Here is an 18,664-nt window from a genome sequence, read left to right as displayed (position 1 = left end):
CCTCGGAAACCCAAGGAGGGGTCGCTATGAGTCAGGGCTGACTTGACGGCACATAACAACAACAACAACATATCAATATATCAATATTTATATTTATATTTATATTTATATTTATATATCAATGGTTTATATATGTTCTGGTCTATCAGACTGAAAGCTTGGAAAAGAACCACATTGGAAAATTCCCAAATAACCGTCTATCCATGCCCTACTTTATACTCTTTACTCAGTGTTTAAAAGTTATTAAAACATGAGCTAGTGACAGAAAATAACCATTTCAAAACAACTTGAAATATTTTAAAAAATCATGTAAGTATTTCCAAAATCAGAAGTGGCTGAAAACAAATTAGAGAAAAACAAAAAAGAAGATAAAAATTATCCTAAATTCCAGAATATTCTAAAGTCTTTCTTTCCTTTTATGATTAAGATTTTTAAAATAAGTTTTTATTGAGCTATGCTTCACATACAATAAAGTTCACCAATGTAAAGTGTACAATTCAATGTTTTTTAGATTATTCACAGATAGTGCAACCACAATCTACTTTAGAACATTTTCATCACCTTATAAAGAAATCCTATACCCTTTAGTTAGGAGCACTGGTAGTGTAGTTTTCAAGTGCCCACCTGCTCAATGGTTCAAACTCACCAGTTGCTCTGTGGGAGAAAGATGTGGCAATCTCCTTCCATAAAGATTACAGCCTTGGAAACCCTATGGGACAGCCTGACCACAAGGACTGAAATAATGTAAGAATGCCCCACCCCAGGTGGCCTCACTGCAAGGGCTGAAATATCAGCCAAGTTCTTGCTATATCAGAACCTGAAAAACATACCCCTCGGCCAGCATGACACTGCACCACTTACCATGTTAATGAGCCTAATGCATAGTTAATGAGTTCCTGGAAATTCTATAAATAATCATAACTTCCCTATTCCATGTCCTACATCAGCCCTGAAATCCCCAGCTTTGGGAGCTTGATCTGACACACAGTCCCCAAACCCCTTACTCACTAACCTGTAATAAAGCTTCCTTCCTCAGCATCTCAAAGCCTCAAAAACCAAACCCACTGCAACTGAGTCAATTCTGACTCATAGTGACCCTCCTTAGGTTTCCGAGGTGATAAATCTTTATGGAAGTAGATTGCCCAGTCTTGCTTCCACAGAGTGGCTGATCGGTTTGAACCATCAACCTTCTGGTTAGCAGTCAGATGCTGTAGGCAGTGTGCTACCAGAGCTCCTTACCCCAAAGCCTGGTGCCTCCTTATTAATCTGGGAGCTGCATCCAGTGGGAGCCCACCTGTCTGGTTTCACCTGGGTGGTGTAAACTTAATTTTTTTTAAAAAAAATGATGATACAATAAAGATCTATACAAGGTTGTGAAACTTTTCTATGGTTCACAAAATTTACTAGCTATAGTCAGCTCTTCCATAAAACTGAATCTGGCCAGTTTCTTCCATCACTAGACATCTTTCTTCCTTCCTCCCTCTGGCAGAGACTGCCCCCTGCTGCAGGTGCTGGCTGGTGTGGCTGTTGATGAGGACATAGAGGGCTCTCTGCCCTGGATCGTTTCACGGCTCCTGGAAGGAAACAACTATTGTGGCCTACTGCTTCGCCTGGACCCCCAAGGTGCCCCTGAGGAGGGTGTGGACCTCTTTGGAAGCTTTCATATCTGGGCTGAGGTCTGCCTCAGTCTCCCATCCATGCAGCCTGAGTCTCAGCCCTAAGAGAGAGCCTGACCCTCTGGGAAGGCTGGGATGCAGGAAGGCCCCAGAGTGGCTGGAGAGGCAAACCTGATAGTAAAAGCAGCCTCTCTCCCTTCAGAGGCCTTCACCAGCTAAGCAACCCCCTTTCCCCCGACTGCTCCATAATCCCATGAGACCCATCTAATTTACAGATGAGGAAAGGGAGATAGGCCTAATTTGTAAGAAGGGAAAGGGAGAGTCAGAAATGGGAAGGGATTTGCCTAAGGTCACTCTGCCATTAAAAATCGGGCATTTGCGAAATGTTATGATCTCAGGGATTTGCTTCAAAAGAATAAGGTAAAGGTCATGTTGGGGGCATACATCAAACAAGAATAGCCATGAACAAGTAGCAACTGGGATCTTAAAAGCTAGCAAGCTGCCATCTAGATGCAACGATGGGTCTCTCCTTGTCCAAAGGAAAGAATAATGAAGAAAACCAAAATTCATGGAAACAATTAGTCCTAGAGACTGGTACACCATCTGATCTGCAGCCTATATGACTATGAGACCGGAAGAACTAGATGGTGCCCAGCCACCATTGTCATCCACTTGGAAGGGGATCTGTGTAGCAGATCCTTTTTAGAGAGGGAAAACAATGTGGAACAAAACTCAAAATCATTTGGAGAAAAAAAAAGGGGGGGACCAGGTTTGCTGGTCTGATAGAGCCTGGTGGAACCACTGAGACTATGGCCCCTAGCTGCCCTTCAGGTCTGGAATTGAACCCACACCTGTGGTTTCCAGCCAAACAGAAGACAGGCATATGAGTTGAACATTTACCTGAGGTAGATACACTCCTTGGAGAGAGCAATCATTGAGAAAGAAGGGGTGTCTATGCACATGGAGACAGCTTAGGGGGCAGGAGTCCATGGAGGGATGGACACTGGGAAGAGGTAACTATGGGGAGGAAGTGGGAAGGGAGCTGTTGCATTGTAGTAAACTGTGGTCAATGTCATGAGACAAAGTATATGTAAACTGCTATATGGAAAGTGAATTTGCTCTGTAAATCTTCACCCAAATCACAATAATAAAAAAATAATAATAGAAAAAAAAAAGAATAGCCATGAATAGATAATTGCTGAGTCTGGGTGATAGATAGGTGGATTCTTTATTTTGTATATGTTTGAAATTTTCCGTAATAAGAGTTAAAAAAAAAAAAAAAAAAAAGTCAGGCACTCAGACTGACTCCAAAGTCAACAAATACACATTCATGAGGCCAACACTTTCCAGAACTCCCCTTGCACCAGGCTCTACAGAAAGAGGAAGATAACTTGGGGTCATCTGAGCCCTCAGGGATAAATTAGTGGAGGATAGCCAATAAGTATTATCCATAGGCCAATGTGGTATATGATCAAAGACACAGGCTACAGGCTTTAGCATCAGACAGAAGTGGGCTTGAGTTTCAGTTCTGCCACTTTCCAGGAAGTTACTTGACCTCTCTGAGCTTCAGTAGCCTCATCTGGAAAACGCAGGGGGAGGCAGGATAGTTTACAGTTGCTACCTGACGGGACTCCTGAGTGTATAAAAAGGGGCAACCCATAAAAAGCTTTAGCTAAGTGCCATCAAGTACATATAAAAGCCTGATATCCCAAAGCCCACTGCCACTCATAGTGACCTGACATAGGCCGACTCATTGTGACCCTCATAGGGTTACCAAGGTTGTAAATCTTTACGCAAGTCGATTGCCTCATCTTCCTCCCACAGAGCAGCTGGTGGGTTTGAACTGCTGACCTTCTGGTTAGTGGCCAAATGTCTTACCCAATACTCCACAAGAGCTCCTTAAAAGCCTGACGGGTGTTAACTATTGTTATGAATAGTATTATTAATAAAAATGAAAAGTCTTACAGGCAGTGTGCTTTGGATTCCAGAGAAAAGGAATGATCCACTTTGAGTCTCTCTTTACCAGGAATTTCCCCGAGCTTGCTCCAGGCTGCTCTGTTGGGGGCCTCAAGAAGGAGGATGGAGGTAAAAGAGGTGAGGCCCACCCTGTGGGATGCAGTAGAGGAGGCCCGGACCCGCCGGGCTAGCCTGAAGACCCTGCGTTCAGTCCTCCTTGGGGACACCCTGACGGATGATGGGGTCAGTCAGCTAGGCCGGGCACTACGTGAGCTTCAGGTGAGGAAGGTAAGGCCTGGAGACACCGGGGCCAGCAATGGCCAGAGCCTGCCCAGAACCCTGTCTCTGTAGGTAGTAAAAGCCTGGAGCCAGCACCCAGGAAGCCAGATGTTCAAAGAGGCTAAAGTTGAGGCAGTGGGGCTCCCAGAATCACAGGTATGTCTCCTCATCCAATTGCTTAAGAGACCCATGAATATCTGCCTTCCTCTTCTGTATTTACAGAGAGCTATAAGGGTGCCATCAGGAGCTCTAGTAATGCAGTGGTAAGTGCTCAGTTGCTAACCAAAAATTTGGTAGTTCAAACCCACCAGCTGCTCCATAGAAGAAAGATGTGACAATCTGCTTCTCAAAGATTACAGCCTTGACTATCCTATGGGGCAGTTCTACTGTGACTTACAGGAGCTCTATGATTTGGTATGGACTAGACAGCAGTGAGTTTGGTTTGTTTGGTTGTCCCCTTATGCTACATGGCCTCTCCTGTGCAGAGGAGAGCACTGTCTTCCACGATTTGTGACCCAAAAAACCAAAACCCAAACCCACACACCATCAAATGGATTCTGACTCATAGCAACCCTGTAAGACCAGAGGGTTTCTAAGGTTGTAAATCTTTACAGAAGCAGGTCTACCTATTTCACTACCGTCGAGTCGGATCTGACTCATAGTGACCCCTCCTTGGGTTTCTGAGGCAGTATCACTACGGAAGTAGATTTCCCAGCTTTCCTTCTGAGGAGTGGCTGGTGGGTTTGAACCACCAGCCTTCTGGTTAGCAGTGAAATGCCTTAGGCACTACGCTACCAGAGCTCCTTACAGAAGCAGATGGCCTCATTTTTCTCCCATGGAGTGGCTAGTGCATTCAAACTGCCAACTTTTTGGATAGTACCCAAATGTTTTAACCACCATGCCACTAGATCTCTTCATAATTTGTCCCTGGTGGCTGGAACCCTGCCTGTTCAGCCTCTCTTGGCCTTTCTCGTCTTCCCTTTTCAATTACAACTTTTTTTTTTTTTTTTTAACAGCTTTGGGCCTTGGGAATTAGATATGTTAGCCCCCATTTACTGAGCTTGTGCCTGATACAACTCAGTGTTTTATCTCATTTCATGTTCTCTTTCTGAGATTGGGACTTTTATGAGATATATGTTGTGGGTGAGGATGCAGAGGCACAATTGACTGGTCACCTGCCTAAAATCATAGAGCTAAGAAAAGGAGTAGCTGGGATCCCGATCCAATTTCAAAACTGAGTTTAATACACATTGTCCTGGGACAGTGTGTGTAGAATTTGCGTTCTCAGTACCTTCTCAGCAGGTGATGGATCCAGCAGCAAGCCACAGTCCAGACCTCCAGCGGGAGCCCCAAGGTGGGCCTGGGGTTTGAGTGGAGCTGGAGTCTTCTTTTTGTTTAACCTCCTTGAGTAAAATTTTCTTTAACTGTAGGAAGAACAGCAGCTCTAGGACCTGGGTGCCACCAAAAGCATCTGCTCAGGGATACTGAAGAACAGGTAACATCTACCCCAGGGACAACTGGAAGTCATGTGCAGGGTGGGGGGGTTTGCATAGCCCAGTTATTCTGCCTCCTCCTTACCTTCCTCTGACACCAGTGAGAAATATAGAGCTCCCAGCAAATGAAGGACCTGAACGGCTACTGGACCCTAAGGGAGGGGCCTGGGAAGGGGTTGTTTTTCTTTTGGATTGGATTAGGGGTATGAGATCCTCAAGACCTCTATGGCACCTGTTGGTAGAGACAGTCCCTGCTGCCTCCTGAGTCTCTGGCCTGGGTATGGCTCTGGGAGTAGCCCTGGTAAAGGAATTGTGCTGGAAATGTCAGGTTCCATGTCCCAATGTTGTGTGCATGCTGGGGATTGTGGCTGAGCCTAGACTGACCTCACTGGGGCCTGGCAGGCTCCAGATGTGGCCCTGCAGTTCTTCCTGGCCCACGCCAGGAGGCAGAAACTACGAGAGCAGCACCAAACTCGGATCAGAGAAGAGCTAAAGCACCTGAAGCAGGAGGAGGAAGATGTGGCAGGTGACCAGGTCAAAGCCCTAGTGGCCAGAAAGGTGAGGAGGGATCAAGTAGGGAGGATCCTGTGTCAATTGCAACAGACCAGTCTATACCTCTGCCATGGCCCTCATGGCTTTGTGGAGGCCAGATGAGGCAATTCTCTGTTCTAGGTGCTGTGATGTGGCAGAATGAGGGGCTTGTGGGAACAAAGGGGATCTAACCCAGTGTGGGGTTGATCAGAGAATATGGCATCTAAGCTGAGAGCTCTGGTGGCATACTGCCTAAGGCATTTGACTGCTAACCAGAAGGCTGGTGGTTCAAAACACCAGCTACTCCTCAGAAGGAAGACTGGACAATTTACTTCTGCAGAGATACTGCCTTGGAAACCCAAAGAGGGGTCACTATGACTCAGAACTGACTTGACAGCAGCAGTGAGTTTGCTTTTGGTTTTTGGTAAGCTGAGATTTAAAGGACAAACAAATCAGCCACAAGGGCAGTCTGCTCATCACATAGAGACACTAAGTCAGTATCTTATTTGAACAATATAAGAAACATATACAACTTGGGGGTTGGGGAAGCCTGGTCTGAGAGGCTAATACTGTATGTGTTAAGGGTCCAGAGGGAAAAAATGACATGATGGGCCCTGGGAGCCACAAAATGTCAGGTCTCACTAGAACTTGCGAGTGAACAAGAGGCAAGGCTAAAACACAAGGGCCTTGTGTACCATGCATTGGGATTTGGACTTTACCTCAAGGATGATGGTGAACCATTGAAAGGTATGTGTCATCTCAGCTCTATCCCTTAGTAGCATGTGATTTTGGGTAAGTTAAGTCACTCTGTTTCCAAGGCTGTAAAACAGCAACTAACCACATGACTGTTACTGGTTAAAGTGAGATAGTTGAAGTATTTAGCACAGTGCCTAGCACAAAGGCAACATATACCCAAGGCTATGTCTCATCATTGAAGTTCTCAGAGGAGAGATGGCGCCAGGAGCAGACTGTGCTGAGACTCCAGCTAGAGGGCCTTCAGGCAGAGCGGGATGCTGCAGAACAAGACCTGGCAACCCTCTATGAGTTGCATGTGCAGGCCGCCCGAGCTCGGACACGTCACGTGCTACAGGTCATTGGGGACAGAGGGTGGGTCTTGAGCTGGTTCCAAAGCCAGCTGACTGACAGGCATCTGTGAATCTGGGAATAGGTGTTCCGGACCTGGCGGAGGTTGTGGGAGGAGGCGGCTATGACTGCAGAACATCACCACCGCAGCCTATTGGCTAGTGTCCTACAAGATAGCATCAGCCTGGCCACACAGAACCAGGAGCTCCAAGTCCAGAACCAGCAGCTCCACCAGGGTGCAGAGTAGGTGGGGGCAGAAACCTGGTGATCAGGAATCCTTCCTGGGCAACTTCCTCTCCCTCATTCTTGAGGATCCTAGGAGAGGAAGATGCAACACAACCATGAAGCTAACTCTCATCATGGATAATTAATAACACCACTTCCAGGTTTTACTGTGCCAGCCCCAAAGCACTTAGTATCCATCATTTTATTTAACCTTTTCAGCTACCCATAGTAGGTTAAGTACTACCGTTTCATTTTCATTTCAGAGATAAGGCAACTGAAGCTCAGAAAGTAAATGCTCAAGAACAGTTAAGAAAATGGTAGAGCCAGAATTCAAATCCAAGTAGCAGTTCACAAGCTTCAGTATGCATTAGAATCACCTACACCAAGCCAAACAGAAGACCAGTTGCCGTGGTGTTGATGCTGATTCATGGTGACCTCATGTATTTCAGATTAGAAATGTGTTCCACTAGGAACCTTGTTTAAAAATAAATAAAGTGTTCTGGTTACCTAGCGCTGCTCTGACAAGAATATACCACAAATGGGATGGCCTTAACAAACAGGAGTTTATTCTTACAATTTGGAGGCTTTAAGTCCAAGTTCAAAGTGCCAGGCTCTAGGGGCTGGGTTAAAGCCCCTCAACCTTGGGGTCCAGCTCTGTCTCCTGCTCCTGGCCCACTGGAGCTAGAGGCTTTCCTTCATTCAGACAGCTATGGCTGCTGAGGCTGAGAAGCCCCAAGGCTGTCAAGTAAAAAGGCACAGTCCTGATGTTACCAAACCACATGGCAGGCCATTAACTTAAGTCCATTGTAAGTCCCAAGGTCGGCAGAGCATGGCAGGCTGCTGAACAATGACATGGCTACATGCAGGGTCCAAGCGCGCCATAGGCTAGAGACCATTCTCAAAGCTTCTCAGTATATACAGGAAGCAGACCACATACCCAAAGGCAACTACTCAGCTGCTCATAGGAGATTCCACCATGGAGTTGATTACCAGTCTCATCGTAGGGAATATTACATCCAGCTGCTATCCAGTGCAACAAAGAAGACACAGGACAACCATGGCCGATTGTAGGAACCACCCTACATGTCAGAACACTTTATTACCTTATTGCTCACGTAGTTAAAAAGACACTGATTGAGCTATAGAAGTTTCCCTATGCCTGGTCACTCTGCAGAACTTCCCGACTGAGAGGAGCTAGAACACTGCTAAGTAGAGGCAGGACCCAGAGTGGGAGAGATGGTGCCTCATAGGAGCCTGAGAGGGGGTAGTGGACTTCAAGAGGGCCTCATGGGGTGATCAGAGAGGCCAGGAGCGTAAGCTTAAGCCAGGGCCCAGGGGTAACATTCCCTGAGATGAGTCAAGCCCCAGCCCTCTCTCGGGTTTCCAGGAAAAAGGCTGGGTGTGGGGAACAGCACAGTGGAGGGAGCAGCGCTATGTCATCAAGGTGCTGCTGGAGCAGGAGGTGGCAGAGAGGCCCAGGTTGACTATAATCTGTGGTGACTGGGTCTTCCTGCATGACAGCACGGGGCGGAATATCCCTTATAAGGAAGTCATGCACCATGGCTAGGCTGGAGCAGCCAGCGTCAGGCAAGGGAACATGGGAGTCTGCTGGGGTGACCACAGTAGGCAAGGACCACCTGTCTCCTAGCCCTCTTTATGCAACTGTACTAATGCAGGATGATCAGGAAGCCTCCTCCATTAGGTATGGGGTCTTTTCTCAGGCCTAGATATAGATGTTCCCATAATTATTTAGTCTGGAACAACTTGGTCAGGGGGGTGGTTTATGAGTTTCCTTATCCAAACACACTTTTCAAGTCTCCTTCATTTACCCACCTCTAGAGACTGATTTGGCTGGTCCCTCTTTCCTAGCTCTTCTCACAAGGCACTTGGTACAAGGTTGCTGAGGGGAGGAGAGGGCTGGGGAGTGGCTGATGGTGGCAACCAATCTACAGGGTCAGGAGTCAGGGTGGAGGTGGTTAGGGTTAGCGGCTGCCATAGTAGAGGCGCACAGCCAGGGCAATGAGCAGTGTGGCCAGGAAGAAGGTGGCTGTGAGCCGCAGCCGCAGCAGGGCCGCTGAAAGCACAGCATTGACCACCAGTGAGCAGGACACAACAAAGAGGCGCGTGATGCTGCTACTGTGCTTCATGACAGCTGACATGAGCAGTCCATTTAGTGCCTGGCTCAGCACCACGAGTGCTGCCCATCCCGAGAAGCCCTCCAAGAGGCCTGGACCAGGGCCACTGCCTGCATGCAGACCTAGGTTCAGGAGGACACCGAAAGTGTAGAGGAAGAAGTTCTGAAGTGCCAAGGGCAGCCGCTGTCGCTTCATGAGCATCTCTGTGTACACGGATGACAAGCCTGAGATGAGGCAGTATAGGACGAGGAGGAGCAGTCCCAGTGGAGTGATGTGCAGGGGCATGGGGCCAGGAGCAGCTGCTGGAGGGGATCCAGGAAGGGTGTTCCGGGGGTCCTGGAGGCCACCAGCTGCATAGCAGGCCCCCGCTACCATCAGCAGAAGCAGTGCTAACCCCTGGCGTGCGGAGAGGCGGTGCCGGAGGCAGAGGCAGTAGAATAGAGCTGTACTTCCAATCTTGAGATTGCTCAGCACCTGGTACGTGCTAGGGTCCATGTAACGTTGAAGGTAGATCACCAGGTTGTTGTTAGCTCCATAGAGCAGGGCTGACAGTGCAAAGGGGGCAGCCTGGCGCCAGGGTGGGGCCCCCTGGGGCCATGCTTGCCAACCCACCAGGAGGGTGAAGGCGCATAACAGCAGCTTGGTCAGTTCAGTCAGCAGCACGGCTGAGGAGGGCCGGAAGGGCACTCGGCCGTCTACATGGCACAGTGCCAGCAATGGGGCATGGGCACCATACATGGCAGTGCACAGGAGTAGCATCAGGGTCCAACGGGCCTGCCTGGGACGGCCTAAGCCTGGCAAACCCCCGTCCTCTACACTCATGCCCACACCAGATGCAGGGTGGCTTGTGTAGCAAGGGGCAGCAGGAGGACTGTAACACGTCTGAGGAAAATCAAGTTACGGAGCCAGCTCTCAGGAAGGAGGAGCTGTGGTACATGGCCAGAGAGAACACTGAGGATCAGAGTCAGCTGCAAACTCCACCGTGAAGGCTAGAAGAGGAAGGAGCTGGTGGGCCTTGAAGCCACAGTCCTGGGGCCAGTTTTGTGAGGTCAGGGAGGGAAGGAGTCAAGGATACAGGCTGACCAGCCACTGTCCACCCTCTTCAGGAAGGGAATCAAGGATGAGGGTGGCAGCAAGGGTGGAGACAGCAAATGGGTGACAGCCAGGGAAGTGAGATATGGTGTCTGTGGTTGAAAGGCCTCCACCTGCAGGACCCAGCTGTTCATCCTGTCTCCCCCATGGGATCCAGAGCTAGTTGGGCCCCTTGCGCAGTGACCGCAGATAGTCCCTCAATGTCTTCTCCACGTTAGGCACAGCATATGTCTGGGCTGCGTAGATGCCAGTGCAAGTGCCCACAGCAAAGCCCAATACTGCTGATGCCCTTAGTTTGGCCACCACATAGCCAGCCAGGAAGCCCTTGAGGAATGGGGAGGATAGAAGTGAGCCATCCTATGGAAGAAAACACAGGAGGAAACTCAGCCAAACTCTCCCCCTTCTCTACCCAAGAGCTACTCAAGCTGGGCATAGAGTATTCTACCACCTGCTCTCCTTTACTCTGGACATCTCTGGTAGTTAAGATTTTTCTCAAGGTTCTGGAGCCAGAAACAGAACCTAGGAGTCCTGATCACACAATGTCAGAACGCTGGGATCAGAAGGCTCCAACTACAGAATCACAAGGCCATAGAGATGCCTTTGAGGAATCTGACCTGATCCTTGCCTGCTTCTTCATCCTCATTTCCTATTTCCTCACTTCCCCATGACTCCAGCCAAAGTGACCTCCTTTCACCCCCTCATGGCCATCATGCTACCTCTAACTCACAAGGGATCTACATATGCTGTTCCATCTCCTTGCAATGTTCTTTCCTTCCCTCTTTATCTAGGTTAACCTCTACGTAAACTTAAAATCCCAGCTCAAGTGCCATTTTCACAGAAAACTTTCTTTAGTGTCACTGAGAACATGTTCTCAATAACCATTCAACACTCTCAAAGGCATGATGGGCAATGAAGCTTAAGCGTGAGGGAGATGGCCCCTACCTGGCCCATGCCATTGTTCACTTCGTCTTCTACACGCCGCTGCAGGTGCTCCAGCTGATTCTTGAGAAATGCCAGATCCTTAAGCTTGGGCAGAGAATCCTAGGACAAAGGGAAAGGCTGGCTCTAATAGATGACCCAATCTTATCCTCTCTCAATTCTATTTGAGGTTGTGGAAAGGGGAGGTGAAGAGGATGGGATGAGCCTGAGAAACCTCTTCCTATAAAACTTTCCTGAGATGGCAGCAGTAGAGGAAGAAAGGCATTGAAGAGCACAGGATTCACATGGGGGACATGGAGGGAGTGATAAGATCTGTATCAGTAATTTACAACAGCTACTTGTATACAGCAAGCAGTGTGTTGGGGAGGGAGGAGGAACAGCAAGGGGACCTCCAGTTAGGTGTCTCAGAAAAGAACTATTTTAACTAGATTAGGAGCTCCCTGAAAGCGCCAACCAGTATGTCTTTACTGTGTCCTCAGTCCCTGGCATTAAACGACTACTTAGTAAATATACGGGTGGTATTAAGCAATTCCCTGAACAATATAGGGGTAAACCTGGTTTCTTCCTGGGTTTCTCTGCTTCCTACTCCCCAACCCCGCAGGCCATCACAATAGGAATTCATGAGTGACTGGAGAGGGGGTATGATTGCCAAGAGTCTGAGTAAACGAAGAGATTTTGATATAAGTATGCTACTCAGTTTGTGCCCAAAAGAGTGTCTGAATAGGGCTGTAAGTGTCTGTGTGGCTTGGAAACATCGTGTCTTTAGGAGGAAATTTTCGGAAGCCAGGGAGTGGGGAAAAGTGTGAGACCGTGCACCACTGCAAGAAAGTGTGAAGGATATGAGTGCGTCTAAGGCGTGTATTAGGATGAATGTATTTTTAAGTGTGTGCAACTAACAGGATGGTGATGATCCCTCGAACCGGCCACCTGGGGGATCCCGGGCTCCGCCAGCCCCACGCTCCCTTCCCCCACTATTGAGGCAGGCAATAAGGGCGAAAGTCTAGGGGAAAACAAGAAAATCCCAGGACAAACAAGAAGCACCTCCACCGCTGGGCCGCTTCAGTGTCGCTTCTTCCAAGGACCAAAAATGGTCTCGGAGTTTGAAAACTGCCCCCGACTTCGCAGCCCCTACACATTCACTCACCTTGTCATCCGCCATCTTCCCCGCCGAACTTGTTGCGCACGCGCAGCACCGCCTCTTTCCATGCCAAGTGGTACGGCCATCTTTACTGAGGGCAGAGCCACTTCCGTAGTATCTTTAGAAAGGGTGGTGGCGTTTCCCTGGGCAGCGGAGCCCTGGCGGCCTCCTAAGCACAGATACTCCCACATGACCCATTGGGTCCCAGACGGCATGTGCGCGCGCTTACCACGCGGGCACAGTGATCTCACTCGGGTGCGTGTGCGCGCGTAGCACGTTCGCCCTTCTGGTCTTCCGCCGCTTGATGAGCTCACAGTTGCGCCGTGGTGTCAGTGAGCTCGCTGGCGTTCCCGGCCTCCGCCAGCCCCACGCACGTAGACACTCACCCACTCAGGGATCCAAACGCCTGTTTACACGCGCCACCTCTGGTCGGGCAGCGTTGCACAGGCCCGCCCCTTCTAGCTCCTGGGACCCTGCCCTGCCCCGTGTTTGTGCGGCACCGGCTGGCCGGGCTGTCTCCGGCGCAGAGAGGCAGGGCTTGTAGGCGCAGCAGCTTCAGAGATCGCGCTGGGCTGAGAGTGCGGGCCGGCTTAGGCCGGCGGGGACGCGGTCGGGGCCATGCTGGGCAAGGATTACATGCTGGCCATCATTCTGGTCAACTGCGATGGTGTGCATTGAGGGATCCGGTGGGAGGATCAGGAGCTAAAGGGGGTCGAGGAAGCGCGAAAGGCTACCGGAGGCTCGAAGACCTGGGGCACGTCTCAGGATGAGAACCAGGGAACAAATGAACCCTGATCTTTGCACCGTGATCTCTCCAAGATTGGAGAGCCTAGACCCTCAGTCTGGACCTCCAGTCCAAGCTGCCTTCTTTGGAATAGAGGGTTATGGCAGGGTGTTATTCTGAGCCCACGAATAATATATTCCCCCGTTCTGTATTCCTGTAGATGACTTATGGGGAGACCAGAGTCTGGAGGGGGAACCAGGCCTGCCTCCTGGCTGGAGGAAGATCCACGATGCTGCGGGTACTTACTATTGGCATGTACCCAGTGGTAGCACCCAGTGGCAGCGCCCGACCTGGGAGCTAGGAGAAACAGAGGACCCAGGCAAGGTAGGTGGAGTGTGAGGAGGAGGCCTGATCCGGTGTATGGACCTAGGCCTGCTGTTGGACTGACCTAACCCCCTCTCCACAGGGGACTGAGAGGGTTTGGGGACTCCGGCCCCCTAAAGGGAGATCCTTTTCCAGCCTGGAGAGCTCACTGGATCAGAGGTAACAGAGATAGGGCAGAAGAAGTGAAAGACTTGGGGTTCCATGGCACTCAAAAGTAACAACTGGGCTTGTGGTCTGCTTGTCAGTCCAGCTTTTGGGCTCTGTCCTATGTTTCAGACTCTGCTCTGTGTTTTTGGCTGTGCTTTGTGTTCTCCGCTGTTTTAGTGTTGTGAGTTTTATCCCTTATTCCAAGCTGTCTTGTCCATATTTTGGGTCCTTATCCATCATATTCTAGATCTTGGTCATTGTCCTAAGCTCTTTCATTGGGGTTCCTGTGCTGTTCTAGGGTCTCTTGTCTTGATTTGGGGCTTTGGTTTACATATTAGACCCATTTTCCTGTTGGCAACTCCTGTTCTATGGCATGCTTTTTTAGTATTTTTTGCCATATGGCCTAAATCCTCGCAACTTATATATAACATTTTACATTTTCCTAATACCTCCTGGGCCTTGTCTCACCGTGTGTTCACTCCAGCAGTGTGCGCTTCTCCAGTGCCCTTGTAGGAAGTATAGTTCTCTCACCAGCTCTGCTTTGTTCCAGTAACTCCCTGTCCTGGTATGGTGAAGAATCCTACATCCAAAGCATGGAGCCAGGGGCTAAGGTAGTGACTAGGTCCTGAGGGCTGGGCCAGAGCATTGGAATGGTCCCAGGGGAAAGGTCAGGGGTGTGATTGGGCTGAGCAGAGTTGGTGAAGGGTTAAAGGAAGAGGCCTCGGTGTTTATACATGTGGGGCCTGTGGCACTACCCATTCCACCCTTATTCAGGGTCCTCCTGTCCATTCCTCCTACCTATTAGTGCTTTGCAGTCCGCTCTCTGGGCTGGGTAGAGGTACCTGAGGAGGATCTGGCACCAGGGAAGAGCAGCATTGCGGTCAATAACTGTATCCAACAGCTGGCCCAGACCTGCAGCCGGAGCCAGCCTCCAGATGGTGCTTGGGGTGAGGTGAGCTGGTTTGACCCTCCAGAGGTTCAGTCCTGGACCCAGGAGAGGCCCTGAATTGCCTGGCCCCTGTGGCACCCACCTTCATTTGAGCTCTGGGCTGACCTTTGTCCTTGGCAGGGCCAGAACATGCTGATGATCTTAAAGAAGGATGCCATGAGTCTAGTGAATCCTTTGGACCACAGTCTGATCCACTGCCAGCCTCTGGTGCACATCCGTGTATGGGGTGTGGGCAGCTCCAAGGGCCGGTGAGGGCCTCTACACTCCCCCAAAGCAAGGGCTGTTCTGTGCCCCTGCAGCCTGTGATCCCCACTGATGCTCATCCCCTGTACTTGAAACCCTGGACACAGATTCTCTGTCATGAACCCAAGCACTGCCTCCCCTACCTGGTTCAACCCTGGTGGGGAAGGGTGGGCCCAGCTCAGCAGGGACAGACTGGGGAGAGCCTGAGTGGCTGGGCTGACTCTCTCCTGTGCTCCCACATGCTTCTGGAACAGTGATAGGTGAGTGACAGCCAGGTGTCCTGAGCCCCCGCCCTGACCTCCCTGCTCCATCCCTGCCATATCCCTCACCTGTAGGCACTACAGGCCCCTTCCCAACCCACCCCCTATTCTAGTCCCATCTCTGTCTCAGCCCAATCTCTGACCTTGCCAGGGACTTCGCTTTTGTGGCGGGTGACAAAGATAGCTGTATGCTCAAGTGCCATGTGTTTCGCTGTGATGTCCCTGCCAAGGCCATTGCCAGTGCCCTGCATGGACTCTGTGCCCAGGTAAGACCGGGGTGTGGCAGGCATTGTGGGTATGGCACTGAGTCTGAAGCTTCCAAGGTTGTTGGGGCAGTGTGGCATTGGTCCTCTCACCTCAGTTCCCCTCCATCCCTGTGGCTTATGCTTAGCTGCATTGTGTTTTAGATCTTGTCAGAGCAAGTAGCGGTCAGTGGTGATGCTCCTTGCTGCTCCCCGGATCCCATCTCCCCTGAAGACCTGCCACGGCAAGGTATGGGAGCTGTTGCATTGCAGCATCAGGGGCTGCTTTCGTGAAACATGCAGAGCAGTGTGTTTCAGGTTCTTTAGCACCTCCCTGGAGATGTGGGACTGCTGAGGTATTCTGATCTTAGGAATTTCAAGCCCTGAATTAAAGGAGGAACCTCAGTGGTCCTTCCTTCCACTAGTGCTAGTTCTGGCCTGGGCCCTGCCCCACTCTGAAGGGTGGAGGAGGGAGTGACTGTGAGAGTGCCCAGGCCAACTTGGTATGTATATTCCAGTGGAGCTGCTGGATGCAGTGAGCCAGGCTGCTCAGAAGTATGAGGCACTGTACGTGGGGACCCTACCAGTCACCAAAGCCATGGGTGAGGACTGAGGGGGCTGGGAGAAGTGGGTAAGGAGAAGGTGGGGGAGGTGGGGTCTTCTCCCATTTCAAAGTATTTCCATGGCTCAGTGTGGCCTGGGATGTACCAGCTGTCTCAACTTAGGATTCTAAACCCAGCCCCTACTGCCCTCTTTCCATCTCTCTGAATCCCAAGTCAGTGAGAAGGGCCTAGACATTCCTTGCAGATACTTTCTTTCCTTATGGCTGGGAGATACCATAGGGGGCATGTTCTTCTAGGAATGGATGTGCTGAATGAGGCCATTGGTACTTTGACTGCCCGGGGTGACCGGGATGCCTGGGTTCCCACCATGCTCAGTGTGTCTGACTCTCTTATGACTGCACATCCCATTCAGGTACCAGAAGAGGGTGAGGTTGGATGCTGTGGAGGAGTGGGCAGGGGTGCTGAAGGGTCACTGCTTGCTATTAGAACCCAGTGGGTCTGGCTAGTGCTCGGCTCTCTGTTGACTGGGTCTGGTGTGGGCAGGCAGAGGCTGGTGCAGAGGAGGAGCCACTGTGGCAGTGTCCTGTGCGCCTTGTGACCTTCATTGGTGTTGGCCACGACCCACACACCTTTGGCCTCATTGCTGACCTGGGCTGTCAGAGCTTCCAGTGTGCAGCCTTCTGGTGCCAGCCCCATGCAGGGGCACTCTCTGAAGCTGTACAGGCTGCCTGCATGGTGAGTTGGGATGGGAGCAGGGGGTGGGGTAGCCCTGTAGCTGCTCTGTACTGGTGATAGGGCTCAGGATTGGCAGCCTCTCCAGAGATCACAAACCAGCAATCCCAAAGCTGACTCTGGCTCATTAGTATTTTATGTGGCCCTCACAGTTTTTGACAAGTTTTAATTAGTTGTTAATATTTAAAGGTTGGGACATTTCACATAATAACGGCTCTTCCTGTTTTTCTTAAAATATCAGTAGCTCTGGTACTGACTCCACCTATAGCTGAAGTTGTGGAGAGGCTTCACACTGTCTTTCCTGTTTGTCTTATTTAGGTTACTTTCTGGCATCTGTGAGGATTTGAATGTGGAACACTTGTATTCTGTTAGCTTAGTTTGTTTATTCAACAAATATGAATGCCTACAGGATACCAAACACCATACTTAATCCTGGCCATTCAGTGTTAGAGAGGGCACAGCCCTCACAGAACACTTGGGATAGAGTAGAGACAGACCAGAAGGAAAGTGTACACTGCAGGACGATCAAGGAGAGGTTAGCCCAGCTTTACAGGTTCAGGAAGGCTGCCAGAAAGAGATGATGGAAAAACTGATAGTTGAAGGTCCAAGAAGGAGTTAGCCAGGTGCAGGGGAGTGGGTCAGAAACCCTAGCTGTGGAGGTAAGAGGGAGTTTGGTGGCTTAGAGAATCAAAGAATCTAGTGTATCGAGTACAGGATGTAGTGAGAGATGAGGACAGAAAGAATGGCAGAAACAAGGTCATGGAGGATCTTATAGGTCAGGGTAATGAGTTTATTTTATTCCGAGGGTGGTGGGAGCTATTGATGCATTTAGAGCAGCACAAGGAAGTCACGTTTGTGGATGAGGATCACATAAGCTATATTATAGATAGAAGACTTGGAGGACATAAGAGAGGAGGTAGAAAGGCCAATTAGGGACCTGTTTAGGTAGTTCAAATGAGACATGATTAGAAAAGTTGCAGAGAATGGAGTTTGGGTTGTAAGCCCTACCCTTGACTAGTGATTCTGCTTTGCCAGGGGCCAGTCTAAACCAGTGAGAGCTAGAGGAGAGGTAGCATAGCTGTAGTTGTGGTTAAGAGCGTGGGTTCTAGAGTCAGACAGACCTAGGGTTGAATCTCAGTTCTACCACCTTCTAGCTAAGTGACCTTCAGCAAGCCATTTACAGTCTCTGAATCCCAGTTTCATCAGTTGGAATAACACCCCATAAATAACTGGATTAAGTTAGATTTTGTAAAACAGTTGGTGCCGTGTCAGCTGCCCTAAGTGCTCAGTAAATGTCAAATTTTATGTTTTTCTTATTGAGCTACCTGGGAATGCTATAGGTTCCAATGTGGCAGGCTACCAGTCTCATGAGAGTGAAGCCTTGGCCAGTTCCCTGTCCTGCCGTAGCTTTCAGGGAGTCCAGGGGCAGAAAATAGCTGGATCTTCACATTCCACTTCTCCCTAGGTTCAGTACCAGAAGTGTCTTGTGGCCTCTGCAGCTCGGGGCAAGGCCTGGGGTGCCCAGGCCCGTGCCCGCCTGCGGCTCAAGCGGACCAGCTCCATGGACTCCCCAGGAGGTCCCCTGCCTCGTCCCCTGCTCAAAGGAGGTGTTGGGGGTGCAGGAGCAGCCCCTCGAAAACGGGGTGTCTTCTCTTTTCTCGATGCCTTCCGGCTGAAACCCTCTCTGCTTCATATGCCCTAAATTTATCTGGGAGGACTGGAGAAGGAGGTTCTGGGTCCATACCCACTTCTATACTCCTTCATTCCTCAGGGGCTTGTAGCCTCTCATCCCTTGGAACCTTCTCTGCCTATTCCTTTGGTCTTTGCTTACCCTCTTATTTATTGCCCAATTTATTAACTTTATATGGATGATGGAGAGGCCCTGTACCACAACCTAGGCCCCTGGCTTCCCTTTCCCTGGATCCCTGTTTCC

The 18,664-nt window shown here is 50.0% G+C and overlaps 3 protein-coding genes across 3 annotated transcripts in view; 2 read left to right on the top strand and 1 right to left on the bottom strand.

Moving 5' to 3' along the window:
* The window catches only part of LOC103195503, a 14,123-nt gene extending 4,447 nt beyond the window's left edge, over window positions 1–9,676 (top strand). Inside the window, exons 6-12 of the mRNA XM_007939086.1 lie at window positions 1,490–1,623; window positions 3,643–3,851; window positions 3,924–4,007; window positions 5,747–5,917; window positions 6,822–6,965; window positions 7,044–7,201; window positions 9,568–9,676. Of these exons, the coding sequence (XP_007937277.1) occupies window positions 1,490–1,623; window positions 3,643–3,851; window positions 3,924–4,007; window positions 5,747–5,917; window positions 6,822–6,965; window positions 7,044–7,201; window positions 9,568–9,676 (1,009 nt within the window). The remainder of the gene's footprint in view (window positions 1–1,489; window positions 1,624–3,642; window positions 3,852–3,923; window positions 4,008–5,746; window positions 5,918–6,821; window positions 6,966–7,043; window positions 7,202–9,567) is intronic.
* An 893-nt stretch (window positions 9,677–10,569) lies between these two features.
* SLC35A4 (solute carrier family 35 member A4) lies at window positions 10,570–12,508 on the bottom strand. Its single transcript, XM_042780719.1, has 3 exons — window positions 12,494–12,508; window positions 11,353–11,451; window positions 10,570–10,767 (listed from the first exon to the last, which is right to left on the bottom strand). Exons 1-3 carry the CDS (start codon window positions 12,506–12,508, stop codon window positions 10,570–10,572), a joined length of 312 nt encoding a protein of 103 aa, XP_042636653.1.
* Window positions 12,509–13,023: 515 nt separating this feature from the next.
* APBB3 (amyloid beta precursor protein binding family B member 3) lies at window positions 13,024–18,433 on the top strand. Its single transcript, XM_007938999.2, has 13 exons — window positions 13,024–13,154; window positions 13,432–13,595; window positions 13,678–13,754; window positions 14,293–14,353; window positions 14,548–14,694; window positions 14,812–14,939; window positions 15,189–15,194; window positions 15,346–15,460; window positions 15,602–15,686; window positions 15,955–16,038; window positions 16,296–16,411; window positions 16,543–16,734; window positions 18,197–18,433. The coding sequence occupies exons 1-13, from the start codon at window positions 13,106–13,108 to the stop codon at window positions 18,431–18,433; spliced, it is 1,461 nt and encodes a 486-aa protein (XP_007937190.1). The 5' UTR covers window positions 13,024–13,105.
* Window positions 18,434–18,664: the final 231 nt, after the last annotated feature.

Source organism: Orycteropus afer, unplaced genomic scaffold (genome assembly GCF_000298275.1).
Source record: "Orycteropus afer afer isolate SDZICR_OR568_19922 unplaced genomic scaffold, OryAfe1.0 scaffold00056, whole genome shotgun sequence".
NCBI lineage: Eukaryota > Metazoa > Chordata > Mammalia > Tubulidentata > Orycteropodidae > Orycteropus > Orycteropus afer.
This window is presented reverse-complemented; position numbering and strand designations above follow the sequence as displayed.